The sequence below is a fragment of the Dunckerocampus dactyliophorus genome, chromosome 13 (assembly GCF_027744805.1).
Source record: "Dunckerocampus dactyliophorus isolate RoL2022-P2 chromosome 13, RoL_Ddac_1.1, whole genome shotgun sequence".
Taxonomy (NCBI): Eukaryota; Metazoa; Chordata; class Actinopteri; order Syngnathiformes; family Syngnathidae; genus Dunckerocampus; species Dunckerocampus dactyliophorus.
Window position 1 is genome coordinate 27,965,552 of NC_072831.1, and position 14,945 is coordinate 27,980,496.

The window sequence follows — 14,945 nt, forward strand, 5'->3', positions numbered from 1 at the left end:
TTTTAATTGTGATTATTAGGGATGTGTATCGTTCCCATTTTATCCAAATATTGTATCCAAATGGGTGCTTTGTATGGTACTTCTAAAAAGAATAACATACATTTTGGCCAAAAACAATGCCTTTATACTTTTACGTGATTTAAACTTAAAGAATGTAAATAAATGATAACTAAGTAATACATTTAGCAGCAATACACAACACAGGGAATGTGGACTTCCAAAACGTCACTTAAAGGGTGTGCAAAGTGCGGGCCAGGGGCCATTTGTGACCCACTGCTGGTTTTATTAATTTCACATAGTAGAAATGAAAACAAGAAAAAAGAATAAAAGCTAAAATGTAGGTATTACCAATTAATAATAATAACACTTTATCACCGATAACAGAAATCTCACACTAAGTTTTGCCTTTTGATTCACCTTCATTCACTGACTTTTCCATATGCGACATGTGTGGACACCCCTGCTTTACTTGCACAATATCACCTTCAGTCTGCACAAACTTAGCCCCGAAATGAGGCACCTTTTTTGGTCTGTTTACTGCCGTTAATGTCTGCACCAGTGACGGTATGGAACAGAGTTTTGTTACCCATCCCCGTTTATTATTAGTGTTAATCGTAGCGGCATAGCGTTACATGTACATGTACTGAGGTGTACCCAGTTACCCCCCGAAACACATTAAATGACGGACAGGAAGTGTCGTACTATAGTCAAGCATCTACTTTGTAAATAAATGCCGTGCAGCCCAGCTAGCAGGCTAGCGGGAGTCATGGCTTGTTATAATTTTTTTTGCTGTTTTTAGGTTTTTTTGTTCAGTATTTTTTAGAATGTGCCACAATTTGGATACCCAAATGGTGTGGTGTAAAGCGCTGATTTTACCATTCAAACAGCCTAGTGAGCATATCTACAATAGTATTGGCTACATCTAATTTGGAGCAGCTTGGATTTATTATGCATGGGAATGTGCTAAGTCAGGGTTGCAGAGCTCCACCACTGGAATAAATGAAGAAGAAATACTGTAAATTGGTGTATTTAAAATGTCAGACTAAGAGATATTTTTATTTTACGTGACTGCTAAATCTTTTTAATTCACCCAGTGTTTTTTTTACTGTGCACTCTGGCCCCGTATTCGTATTTACGTCTGGCTTGGCCTTTTTAAAGTGCAAAAGAGTCCCGTGAATACCGACTTCAGACAGATGGAGGATAATCATGGCAAAGCAGATGGCATAAAAGTGGAAGTGCCATCTGCAAGCGTTTCAAAGTGGCGTCGTCATGCAGGTGTAACCTCTCAGGTTTTTGCCCACAGGCCCAGATGTCCTGTTGTGAAATAATTAGCTGGTGTAAGCTAACTCTTCTACTCCAGACCCGCTGCACACGAAATGGGGAAAATTGGCCAAAACATGCACCCGTACTGTGTTGCCTGTGCTATTATTTTTCAGACAAATACACCACATGGTGGCGCTGTTTTTAAAGTTTGACTTGAAATTTCTCACACAGCTCAATGAGCTCTACAAGAACAGCCCTTATAACTTTGGAAGGTTTAGCCAAACCGCCGCAAAATTTGGTACACACCTTGAGGGGTCTGACAAGCACTTGTCTGTAAAATTTGAGCAAGATTGGTTAAAAAACATGGCCACCATCCATAAAAAAAGCCTTTGAACACAGGGCGGGACTTGGCAACTAATTGCCCATAAATCATTGACCATTTGTCTATTGATTAGCATATAACATGTATGCTTAACTGTCTTCCAAAGCATTTTCACCACACCCTGTAGGGGTGTCACAAACGCTATTTACAGTGAAAAAATGAGGACACCTCATGGAGTAACTCTTCTTCTCCTGAACTGCCGCACACAAAAGAGTGAAAACATGAACCCATACTGTGTTGCTGCGCTATTATTTTTCTGACGAATACACTACATGGTGGTGCTGTTGTTAAACCCCTTAAGTGGGATTGACTTGATTTCTCACAGTTATACAAAACACCCACTGTAACTTGGGGGTGTTTTGCCAATTCCCCGAAATTTGGCGCACATTTTTATGGGGCTGACAAGCACGTGTGTGTAAAATTGGAGCAAGATTGCTTGAAAAACATGGCCACCATCAAGCAAAATGTCGCTGACCATTTGTCTAATGAGGATAAAACTTTGAGGATATCTGTTTTACTTGTATGCTAGCATATCTTCCACAACCCATAGGGGGAGCCTCATATGACGACGTGCACAGTATTGCAGTACACGGTCATTCAGGCACTAATGGTTTACTTTCTTTATACAGGTGGCGTCCCCCTGCCAGAAAAGCACAGCTTCCCATTTTGACACATGAATGACAGTCGGAGACGGAAGGCTTGAGGAACGAGAGTGACAGCAGATCCAGACGCAACATAAGCTAAGAGAGAGAGTGAGAAAAGGGCAGTGGGCCATCTGGGGTCGCTCCCCTGCTATTCTGCAGCTGTGTCGGAGTCAGCAAATTCTACTCAGCTGCTTTGGGACTTTTTTTTTTTTTCTAATGAAGAAGGAGGTGGAGGAGATAAAGGATTCCTTCCAGTGTCTCGTTGCCCAAGGGGATGAGCCAAGTCCGGAGCAATGCTAAAAAGCCTGGCTGGCTTTGGATTAGACCCCAGGGGCTGCTTCTGTGGAGGGTAGGGTGATAGCCCAGCTGGATGTTCCGCTGTCGCCGTCCTCCATGGCTGTCATTAGCGGATAATGAGCTGCTGCTAGGGAGGAAGCGGACAAGGAGCTTGCGGAGAGAGAGAGGAGGAAGAACCTTGCAGCTGTTAAGAGGCCCTGAGATTCTTCTTCTTCACAGAATTATTTTCGTTTAGCAATGGGACTGATTCTTTTTCATTTGTGCAAGCAGAGTTTGGAGATCGTTGCTCTTCATGTGTTGATTGCTTTCGTTTCGGGGCTGGAAAATTGGAATCAGGGGAGACTTTTATCTGCAAGATGATTCCGTCTCACTTATAGCTCCCTTTTGCTACTTTCATTTTTGTATTTTTTTTTGTTGTTGTCTGGATCTTTCTATGCCCTGACGGCTCGGTTGCCATGGCAGCAGCGTACCGTGTGGTGGTGAGCAGTGTGAGCTGCTACAACAGCGTGGTGGTCGACCGGCGCGCTCACTCCCACGCCGTGCACTATTGTTCAGGGCCATGTGGGGCGCTCTCCCGGGGCCTGGAATGTACCGTGGCCCACCACGGCACCTGCTCCGAGCTGCTCGTTGTGCCTGACTCGTTGACCAGCTCGCCCATACACTCTCGAACTACCCAGCATGGTAAAATCAGCACTACTATCGAGAGCAGTTATAACTGTGGTGCTCTGGAGAGGGCAGGCAGCAGCGGCAATTTGTCCATAGGAGAGGACAGCAACATGTGGCGAGGGAAGAAGATCCCAAGTGGTGGAGGATCTACGGGGAACCTGAGCTGCTATGGTAGCCTTAAGGACATCACTGAGGAGGCCATCAATCTAGCCAGTGGTAAGCTCAAAGAGTTTTCCTTTGACAAGCTCCGCCTCTCCTCATCCAGCCAGGTGACCTTTCGAAAAGGCCGCAAAGTACGTCCTGACTCTTTGAGCCGTCGCTCCACCGATCTGGAGATAATCTACGGCCACTTCAGTTCCAATGTCTCCAGTAACGGAACAACAAATGGCACCAATACAACTACTGATGAGAACACGCCTCCGTTTGTGCTTGGGAAGGGGGCAGGACATGAGGAGACGAAGTTGAAAGGATCCCTGTCGACTATTACTAAATTAAATGGCTCAACAAGCATCAGCAGTGGGTCGCTGGACCAAACTGTGAACACGGTGGCCTCTCTTTACCGCAACACCTTAGGAGAAGAGAACCTAATTGCCCGCTTGCTGGAGAAGACCTGGGCGGAGGCGGGTGCTGGTGGTGTCGGCGGGGAGGACATCCGAGCCTGCCTCGACATCCTGCTTAAATGCTCTGAAGACCTGAAGAAATGCACCGACATTATCAAGCAGTGTATCCGACGCAAAGCTGGCGGTGGACCTCAGGATGGAGGAGCCAGTCCTGACAGTGTGTACCGGGCCTTGATGACCCGACTGAGCACGTATTTGAAGAGACTACCCTTGGAGCTGGAGGGGTTTGGCAGCAGTGGGCAGGGCGGTCAAAGTACAACTGGCAGTGGGCACAGTGACCTGGTGGAATTGATGAACAGCCTCCACACCCTCCAGCAGGCACCCTTCTCGCCGATATTTGGCAATGAGCAACCTCCTCGTTATGAGGATGTGGTCCAATCGCCTCCCATCCCAATGACTACTCCTCATCCTGCAACCTCTACTCCCTCATCTGTTTCATTATCTTCCCATTCTCACAGCTCCCCATCCAAATCCTTTGCCCTGACCAATGGACTACAACATTCACATCCTTTGCCATCTATCCCGTGTCACAGTTTGTCTCCCACTCCTGTCATGAGTTCCACTCCCTCTCCAACACACTCGCCATCCCGTCTACGGATCTCACCTACCCCACCATACAGCCATACCCCTCCAGGATCCCCTATGGAGGCTCTGTACATTGAGGAGGAAGATGCAGATGTGGGTAAAACGTCCGAACAAATCTCTCCACAAACTGTTTTAAATAAACCTGTGCATCTATCACAGCTAGACTCACCCAACCCTGCAAGGCCTACTTCCTCCAAAACTGCAGCACATAGAAATGATGATATCGACAAACTCCTCATGGATCTCGAGAATCTGTCCCAAAGCATGAGCAACCCCAGAAACACAGAGCCTCCCCTTCCAGTCAAAACCAGAAAACGAGGCCAGGGAATTGTGTCCACTGAAGCCACCACTCAGCCTAAAGTGCCCCAGTTCCAAGTCAAAACCCCTGCTAGCAACCTAGTTGTTAATGACTCCAGTGCCAAGGCTCCCCAAGGAGATAACGCTCCGGCGGGTGAGGAAGAGGAGGATGGGGCGCTGCTACTGAGAATCCTGGAGAGCATTGAGAGTTTTGCACAGGAGCTGGTGGATTCTGGGGCGGGGAGCACAGGGAGCGCCGAGAGGAACAGCGGAAAAGAACGGGAAGTGATGAGGCTCCTGCAAGACACACTCTCTACCACCGGGAGGGCCGATACCCCAGTGGAGACCACCAATGTCCAAACGTTGCCCACTGACAAATACGTAGAAACAGTTCCAGCCATACCGCCTAAACTCACTGCACGCACACCTACGCCAACACCTAAAACAGAAAACATGTGCACTGCCTCAGTGGCACCTAAACCTACATCTGAGGCCACCTCCAAATCTTTGTCTGCACCTACACCTGCAACCCCAGAGTCAGCTGATGTAGCTTCAGCAGCCTCCATAGTGGATCCCAAACTTATCCCTTCATCTGCAACCTTGCAGTCCTCCACGCATTCTGCCGAGCCAACACCCGACACCTCACTTGATGCTGTGCCCACTGGTTACAGCCCACCTGCAGTTACTGAGCGAGATCCTGTGGACCTTCTAGCCCTGAGAGAGACTGGTTCAACCCTCCTCATCCAGCAGAGTCCCGAGGTGATCAGGGTAAGTCAGAGTCCTTTACTTACCTTCCTGTCTACAGTTGGACGGTTGGATCTTGGCAAGGGTAGTGCTGTTCATTTGGACACCATGTTGACATTGCAGAGAAAACTGCACTGATTCTTTTGAACAAACTTTTGTTGTTGAACGACGATGATGCTCAGTGTTAGGAAGTGTTATCATGTACTTATGAGTTAAGGGGACTGCTGGGAACCAAGACAACACAGCACCGTAACTTAGTTGCAAATGTGATAGATTTACCTGGCAAACTCAATTTTAAACCATGACAGGGCTTGTTTTTTTTCCATCCCTGTGACAAATAATGATTCCGTAAGTGATTGTCCATGATGATGAGTAGCGCTCATTAACGGTGGTAATGCATTGATACATGGTCTGGCATTCCCAACCACTCTGCACAATTAGAAGCTAGTTCAAATTTTCTGTATGGTGCTTATTTTTGAGGTTACCATTTTTACCGATTCTCTGAAAACAGCAACCAGGCCCTGAGAGCACTGGAGGAATTCCTTTCTCCTCGAGTCCTTCCGCTAATGATACAGTGGGGTACATTTACTGTACACTGAAAATGACTCAAGACATGACAAGCGACATGGTCTTGAAGCTGCACGAGTGCTGCCAGCAATGGGGAAGCGACAATTTACTGAGGGAAACTGTATTCTTAGGGTTGTACTCATTTTTGTGAGATACTTCTTATAGTCACTTCTGTTCCCCAGTTTTGGTCTGGACTAGTCCTTGAATAATGTCTTAATGCCTCAATCGTGTGCATGAGTCGTCGGCCTACATTGACCCAGCACTTTGAATCCCTGCCTGTGATTGGCCACGGTGTTATTTCGGGTGTGTTGAGTAACCGTTGTTGCCATGTGGACAGCAACCCAATGAGAGGTCCTGATTGGCGCCCAGCAGGAGGGCGGGTGACACGGAGAGGGAGCGAGCGGCTGTTGGCACCCCGAGTGTAAACTGTATCATTGCCCTCCTCCTCCTGGCAGATTGAGGTGTGACGGGGACCTAAATCTGTCCACCCCCCTGTACTATGGCATCCCGCTAACAGACTCGCTGTCGCCACAGTGTAAATGGACCCGTGTGTGAGTGTGCCTTTTGTTGCACATGCGTGTTATCATACATATCAAACTCTACTGTACAGTAGATTTTGTGTATTTGTCTAAACTAGTTCTTCTAGTCCTGAACTACTGCGCACAAAGGGGTGAAAATCGTTAACAAGATGCACTACTACTGTGCTGTCTGTGCCATTATTTTTCAGACAAACACACCACATGGTGGCACTGTTATTTACCCCCATTGGTCAGATGGATGTGAAATTTCTCACACAGCTCTACCAAAGAACCCACTGTAACTACGGCGTTTAGCGTAATGGACACAAAATGTGGCAGGCCTTTTTAGGGGACTGACGTGTGTAGAATTTCAGCAAGACTGGTTGAAAAACATGGCACATGGCCACCATTGGTTGAAAAGACACATGGACATGACTAGTTGCCCAAAGATCTTACAGGTAAGCTTATCAAGTCTTGATAAGCATTTGGAGAACAACCCATAGGGGCGCCACTAATGGGGTGTCCTAATGTTTTCACATACCATTTATGTTTAACTCAAAGAGTGTATTTGGAAAGTGACCCTGTGCTACTGTAGGTCACAGATGAGTTTGAGAATAGCTCTCTGACACCCAATACCAACCGGGACACTCTGGGATTATGCTAATATTCCTCCGTGCTCGCCCCACCCTCTGGCCCAGTTGCACATAAAAGTGTCAGTCAATCCGCAAACAAGGCTCTGGCACAAGTGACAAAATGCCATCACGCTCTTAATAGACAAGCGTGCCACCTTTTCAGATTTTCACTGCTAAGTTCGGCTAAGCTTGCTGCGATGTCATCATCACGGATGCCGTCCTCTTGTCTTGATGGGTGATGTTGCAGCTGACTGCACTTGGCTGCACCTGTCGGATCAGACCCATTAATTTCCATGGTGACGTGATTTAAACCCGAGGCGGAGGTCCAACTCAGCAGGGAAGCGGCGTCGAAATGAATCTGCACGGCCGTGCTCCCTGCTATTTCAGACGGGTTACGTTCTCGCTCGCTTACATGTTTTTATTTGTGGGAATGTGAGAGGAGGGTGTTGAGATAAGTATTTTGACTTATGTGCAGCTGGCGTGCCTTTTCGCCTGAGGTGAACTGCTCCCGCTGTGACCCTGAACAGGATAAGCGGTATAGAAAATGCATAGATGGATGGATGGATGGATATTTGAGAACATACAATATGTTCCTGGCATTAGATGGATGGATGGATATTTGAGAACATACAATATGTTCCTGGTGCCATATTGGGTCGGTACATTTCAACACAGGCAATAGTGACATGATGTACACACTCGGACATGACAGTCTGATGGCTCACTTAAGCACTTTTGAATCCCATCGGGCAGCTTTTGGAAAATTAATATATATATATATATACTGTATATGTGTGTATATACTGTATATATACATATATATACAGTATACACACACACATATATATATATGTGTGTGTGTATGTGTGTAAATACGGTATATATATGTATATATACATATATATATGTATAATGCATATGTATATATGTATATGTTTATATGTGTAATGGATGCCAGCCTGTGAGGCTCCCTCTGCCTCAAGAGCTGTGCTGAACACGTGGCGACAGTCTGGGCTTTTAGTCGTGTGATCAGCGCCCTCGCCGCCTATTACGAAGGTCCTGTGTTCGGTTCCCGGTGCGGGCAGGTGCGAAACAGGGCGGGTTACATATATGTGTGTGTGTGTGTGTGTGTTATATATGTGTGTGTACATATATATATATATATATATATATATATATGTATATATATATATGTATATATATATACACATATATATATACTGTGTATATATATATATATATATATATATATATATATATATATATGTATATGTATATGTATATATGTGTATATATATGTATATGTATATGTATATATGTGTATATATATGTATATGTATATATGTATATATATATGTATGTATATGTGTATATATATATATGTATGTATGTATGTATGTATGTATGTATGTATATGTATATAAAAAAAATATTATTTTTTAAAATGTATTAATAGGACTATTTAGTATTCGTATTAGAAATTACATGTATTAGTGATATTATATATTCTATGTATGTAAAAACGTTGTTTATTAACAACAATACTACTTCATTGATTAAGTTTTATTTTATGACACATCTTGGGAAACATTTGCCAAAATGTTATATTTTCATATATAAATATGAATGAATTGCATAAAAAACATGAATATTTGTTTTATTAAAGTATATCCATGTGTCTAAAATAAAATGTATCATCATTGTTATTAAATTACTGTGTGTTTTAAGGCAATTTGGGTAATTCCAGCTTGTTGTTTAGTTTCTCTTGACCTTTTTCTCCCCTTATATTTCATTAGGCCAGTGAAAGTGAACTGTTGACAGCTTTGGAGAAAGGCCCACTGCTTTTTTGGCACAAGGAAAAAGGATGAAAGGGAAGCTTATGAAAAGTATGGAGATATGACAGTAATCACTGTCTGTCACAGACAACAGTGAGAGGATTTTTTTGTCCAAAAAGACCAGTTTACTATAAGTAGAGTGAGGCAGGCAAACCTGGGGGAAGGGGGATATTGAAGGGTGGGTTCTAGGTGGAGTTTTGCGGGGTGTGTGGGGGGTGGGGGTTTCCAGCAGTTGTGCAGTTGTTGACTTTGCTTCAGCTTCGGCAAATGACATCATTCCTCGGCTGGCTCCACAGGAAATAAGGTCACAGCTGGAACGCCAGCCAAGTGGGGGAAGACGCTTGTTTGAAGCAGAGGTGCATGAACGCCCTGATGAATGCCTGCTGTCCAAAAGCTCGGCAAGGCCAGATAGTCGTATTAGCGAGAACAAGATTTCCCACAGCTCCTTCCAAGGTCCCAAACTTATTAAAATACCTCATGTACTCCCTTTAACATATATTCTATCTCACAAAAGTGAGTAGACCCCTCACATTTCGACATTTTATTATGCCGTCTCAAGGAACAGCACTATAGAAAGTCAACTTTAGAGCTCGGAACTTAACTTTTGTTCTTGAAGGAGGTAATAATTGGACACAAATGCACAAGGCAGTTTTCCAATATGGCTCCAATATGGCTCATAGTTGGTAAGGTGCCTGTACTGTAGTAACCACCACTTGGCTTTTTGGCACATAGTCTTACACAGTACAGCTGTACATGGCAATTTTGAGCATCCTGGGGGGCATAGCACGATGGGCACTTCATTGCAAGACTACATGCTGTGTACTTTTGACCTTTTGTAGAGTTTTTACTTAAAAAAAAAAGTGGAACCGCTTGGCACTCGGCTTATAGTGACATCATCACCAGCCACTCCCTATGCATGCTGGGACGTCCTCCAAACTGCTGTTCCCACTTTAGTGTGAAGCTTGCTTTCTTTTTTTATGTAAAGCCAGTCACCTTTTCATCTGGAAGGTTTTAACTCAGCTGGAGGCGCAGTGCTAGCTCTGCATCACCATGGAGACCACCAAAACATGTTTATGAGCACCATGAGGGGAGGCTGCTGTCGGAGGAGCAGGGGGTGGTGAGACTCTCCTAACCCCCTGAATGATAGCTTTGTAATCACTTGGGAGGACTAGATGGGACGCCCTCACTGGAGTATCCAGGAAGGGGAGCTTATTTGGGAGTGGGGGAAGGAGAGTGTCAGTGGTGTGGCACCATCCATGCTTTTTGGGATTATCCACCCATCCGTTTTCTATGCCGCTTATCCTCACGAGGGTTGAGGGGGTATGCTGGAGCCTATCCTAGTTGACTTTTTAGGATGAATTAAAATTAAAATGAACGGGGGGAATATCACTGACAGACGTTAAACATGTAGTAGTATTATTATAGAATAATGATGGCATGAATATGAATACAGTGGTGTGAGAGGGTTTGCCCCCTTCCTGTTTTCATATTTTTTGCATGTTTGTCACACTTTAATGTTTCAGATCATTAAAGTCATTTAAATATTAGTCAATGACAACTCAACTGAAGACAAAATGTAGGTTTTAAATGAAACTTTATATGAAGGGAGAAAAAAATGGATACCTACATGGCCCTGAGTGGAAAAAGTGCTTGCCACCCCCATGAACCCCCCTCCAGAAAGAAAGTAATTGAGATCAATCAGTCTCTAAAAGATTTGGGGCTCCAGCCAACCACAGTGAGAGCCATTATCCACAAATGGCGAAAACATGGAAGAGGAGTGGCCGGCTAACAAAAATGACCCCAAGAGCACAGCGACGACTCATCCAAGAGGTCACAAAAGACCCCACAGCAACATCCAAAGAACTGCAGGCCCCACTTGACTCCTTTAACCTTTAAGGTCAGAGTTCAGGACTCTATCAGTTAAGGTCAGTGTTCATGACACTGGGCAAAAACTGCCTGCATGGCAGAGTTCCAAGACCAAAACCACTGCTGAACAAAAAGAACATTAAGGCTTGTCTCGATTTTGCCAGAAAACAGCTTGATGATCCCCAAAATCTTTGGGAAAATACTGTGTGGTCTGACGAGACAAAAGTTGAACTTTTTGGAAGGTGTGTGTCCCGTTACATCTGGCGTAAAAGTAAGCAAGTGTGGCCTCGTCAAAGTCCTGACCTGAATCCTATTTAGATGCTGTGTTCATGCTGGAAAACCCTCCAGTGTGGCTGAATGACAACAATTCTGCAAAGACGAGTGGGCCAACATTCCTCCCCAGCGCTGTAAGAGACTCATTGCAAGTTATCACAAACGCTTGATTGCAGTTGTTGCTGCTAAGGGGGGCCCAACCACTTATTAGCTTTAGGGGGCAATCACTTATACACACAGGCCATGTGGATTTGGATTTTTTTTCTGCCTTAATATTAAAAATAAAGTTTCATTTAAAAACTGCATTTTGTATTGAGTTGTGTTGTCATTGACTAATATTTACATTTGTTTGATGATCTCAAACATTTCAGTGTGACAAACATGCAAAAAATAAGGAAAATCAGGAAGGGGGCAGACACTTTTTCACACCACTGTAAGTAAGTATATTTAAATAAACCAATTACTTTAAATATAAAAATCAAAGTAAATATAACAAAGATGTTACAAAAGCTAAGATTGTCGCATAATGTACAATATTTAAAAAATACATAATTAAAAAAATATCTATAATACAGAATAAATGATGGTTTAAAGTCATGTATTGTGTACAACAATTAAAAAAAAATGTTTTCAAGTCATGATGATGAACATATTTAATGTATTCATTGTATTGATTTAATTTGTGTGTGTGTGTTTTTTTTGTTTTTTTTTTACTAAACTGGAATTAATATGTTGCCTTTTGCCAAAAGAGGTACGCTTTCGGAGGGGAGTGTAGTAAAATACATAAATGGTATTTATTGTGTAAAAGTGTATAAATTAAAGAAATATATACAAAAATCATAATAAAATAAATAGTAATAATAATGATATTAACACATTGCATTTATTGTTTCACAATTATTTGAAACTAAACCACAAAGAATATGCTGCCTTTTGCCAGTGATGGTGGTAGTAAAATACAACAAAAAAATAAATACACAATTATAATAATATACAAGATTATTATTATTATGTAATTGTTATCTATGGTGTACAGTCTAAACGCATGTCATTTAAAACAATTTTTTTTTATTAATAATCTTTTTTCTTTAAAACATAATATGCTTACTTGTACGATACTGTGTTGCCTTGCTTCCCAGCAGTCAATTGCTGCCCTCTAGCGACGACCGTGTGCAATTGTGTGCTGAAAACGCGTCTGGTTCTGTTTGACATGGAGCTTCCCTGCGGCTCCATCTAGTGGACGGTGTGGTGAATAACACAGGAGTCGCTCTCTTGTGACAGAGCTCATATGCAAGATCAACCCAGCAAAACTAAGTGAAGAGAGTGAGAGTCGAGAGTGGAGCTTTTTGCGGGACAAATTTAATTAAGATGGTTCAGCGGCAGTGATTAGGGGAGCAAAGCGGCAGGAAATGTTCCGTTTTGTTAGGGACCTTTTAAAACTATTTCAAGTTGACCACTTTCCACTTTAATTTCAATAATTATATTGTTTTTTTTATTATTAAATTGCAATATTAATTGGAATGGTATCTTTGGTATCATTATCAGTTCTGGCAAATGTATTTAATGCAAATATTATTTCACTTTTTATTATTAAAGTATATTATAAATACACAGTGCGTATATATAAATATTTTAATCTATTTTTTGTTTATTATTTTAGTGCTGTTTTATTGTTAAAAACTACTTTGACATTTTTATTGGACAGGTTTTGTTCTGGAAAAAAATATTGAAAGTAAAATTTCACATTAATATTTAATATTTATAATTATTTTCTATTTTTGTGAGTACTATTTTTAGGACATTTTATCTACTAAGGAGAGACACAAATAAAGTTGGACGCCTTCCACTTTAATCGGAATAATATTAAATATCATATGTATTGTATTAAATGTAATATAATCAATTTTGTAATTTATCATTTTGATTTGGTGTAATATTTCATATGTGTGTGTGTATATTTGTATTTGTTTATTATATTAAATTAAATATTAAATATGTATTATATAAAATTAAATATATTTTGTACATTAACAGTTATTTTCTATTTTTATCATCTTTATTTTTAGGACATTTGAATTTAGTAAGGAGAGAGTGAAACTAAAGTTGGGCTCCTTTCACTTTAGTTGGAATAATGTTATTAAATATCATTTTTATTGTATTATTATTATATATTTAATCAAACTTAGCATTTTCTAATACCTTTTGTTCTGGCAAGTGTGAAAATATTTACAGTCGGGCACTTTCCGCGCGAGTGGATAAATAATGAGCATATATTTTTGAAATACATTTAATATATGTCATATAATTCTATTTTAAATAGGTTATGTTTTGATATTATACTCCCATTTATATTTTGAATGTGTTTATGACGTACTTGAATCAAGGCTTCACTGGACAACATAAACAAAGAAGAAACATCAGATTTTGTTCCCCCACTGAAACGTTTATGTTGTCAGTTACAGACCAACCTGCAAATGTTTCCAGAATGTTCTGGTGGATTCCCGTGCAAAGTTCCCACCTGTGGGACTCACCGGAATTTTGCGACCCTTGAAGTCGTCGTAAAAAGCAAACGCCTCAGAAAAGCATGACTGGGGGGTGGAGGGTTTGAGGAGGCTGGGGAAAAAAGGAGGTGTTAAATGAACCGATGTGTTGTCACATTGTCGCCCTCCTCAAATGTCCCGCCCGGAGGCTGCGTCTCAGTCATGTGACCCCCTGATTGTTTACTGACTTGCTGTTCCGTTCTGTTGTGGCTGTGAGGCTGCTCGCTGGCCAATGGGGTGGCGGTTGCCATGGTAATGCTGTGTGTTTGCGCGCCTCTCGAGAGGAAGTGCGAGCGAGAACGCCGTGCTACATTTCCTGCTGTTGACACGGTAACCCTCGGGGGCATCCCGGGGAAAGAAGGGTTGCCGCCACGGCGATGGCGTGGACAATCGCCGGGTGGGTGTCTTCTTTTCTGGGGTTCCTGTGTGCCTCCCAGTCGCTCCAAAAGTGCACTAAATGCTTTTCTGAGCAGTCCAACATCTGAAGAAACCATCAGTCTGTCCTCCGTGTCCCTCACGGGCCGTCCGTCTTTTCCCTTCAAGATCCCATCCAAGCCAAAATTAACTTGAATGAAAACACAGAATTACTCCGAGGCCATTAATCACTTTTTTCCTCCATCTGCTCACTCTGCATTTTCTCTGAAAAGCACGGAAACGCACGGTGGAACCTCGCAAGCCCAAAGTCCCTGCGGTCGCACGCCGCAGCAAAACAAAAACCGGCAACAAAACAAGTCGTCATGGCAACAGCGCAATTTGGTGTGCATCCAAGGATTAACTTTTTTGGCTTTTTCTTTGGCTTTTTTAATCCTAAAGAAGGAAGAAAAATGGCGTTAGAAGAAAAGAATACATGTGTTGTCAGTTGTCAAACGTCCTTTGATTCTACAAAATATACAGTAAAGTACTCATTTTTATTTCTAGGTTTTCTTGTCAAAATAAAAGAATGTCTAATGAGTATGAATGAACGGTTTCCGCCACTAAACTAGTTGTTCTCATTTGTATGGATTTTTTTTTTTTAGCTTTACTTTTTTTAGCTTTGTTTTTACTTTGTGTGGCATTTTTGTTCTTCATTTTTGTGATTTTATTATTTTTTTTTAGGGGTTTAATACTTAATTTTAATAGTAATGTTTATTTTACTACACATATAATATCAACATATATATGAAGGTTTATAATATTTTTAGCATATGAATAATATTTAATGTTGAGTATTGAAGTA

The 14,945-nt window shown here is 42.1% G+C and overlaps 1 protein-coding gene across 2 annotated transcripts in view; it reads left to right on the forward strand.

The window, feature by feature from the left end:
- ppp2r3a (protein phosphatase 2, regulatory subunit B'', alpha) overlaps positions 1-14,945 on the forward strand; it is a 73,452-nt gene that overhangs the window by 37,792 nt on the left and 20,715 nt on the right. For both annotated transcript variants that reach the window (XM_054796419.1, XM_054796418.1), the window contains exon 2: positions 2,275-5,522. In XM_054796419.1, the coding sequence (XP_054652394.1) occupies positions 3,042-5,522 (2,481 nt within the window). In that variant the 5' untranslated portion in view covers positions 2,275-3,041. The remainder of the gene's footprint in view (positions 1-2,274; positions 5,523-14,945) is intronic.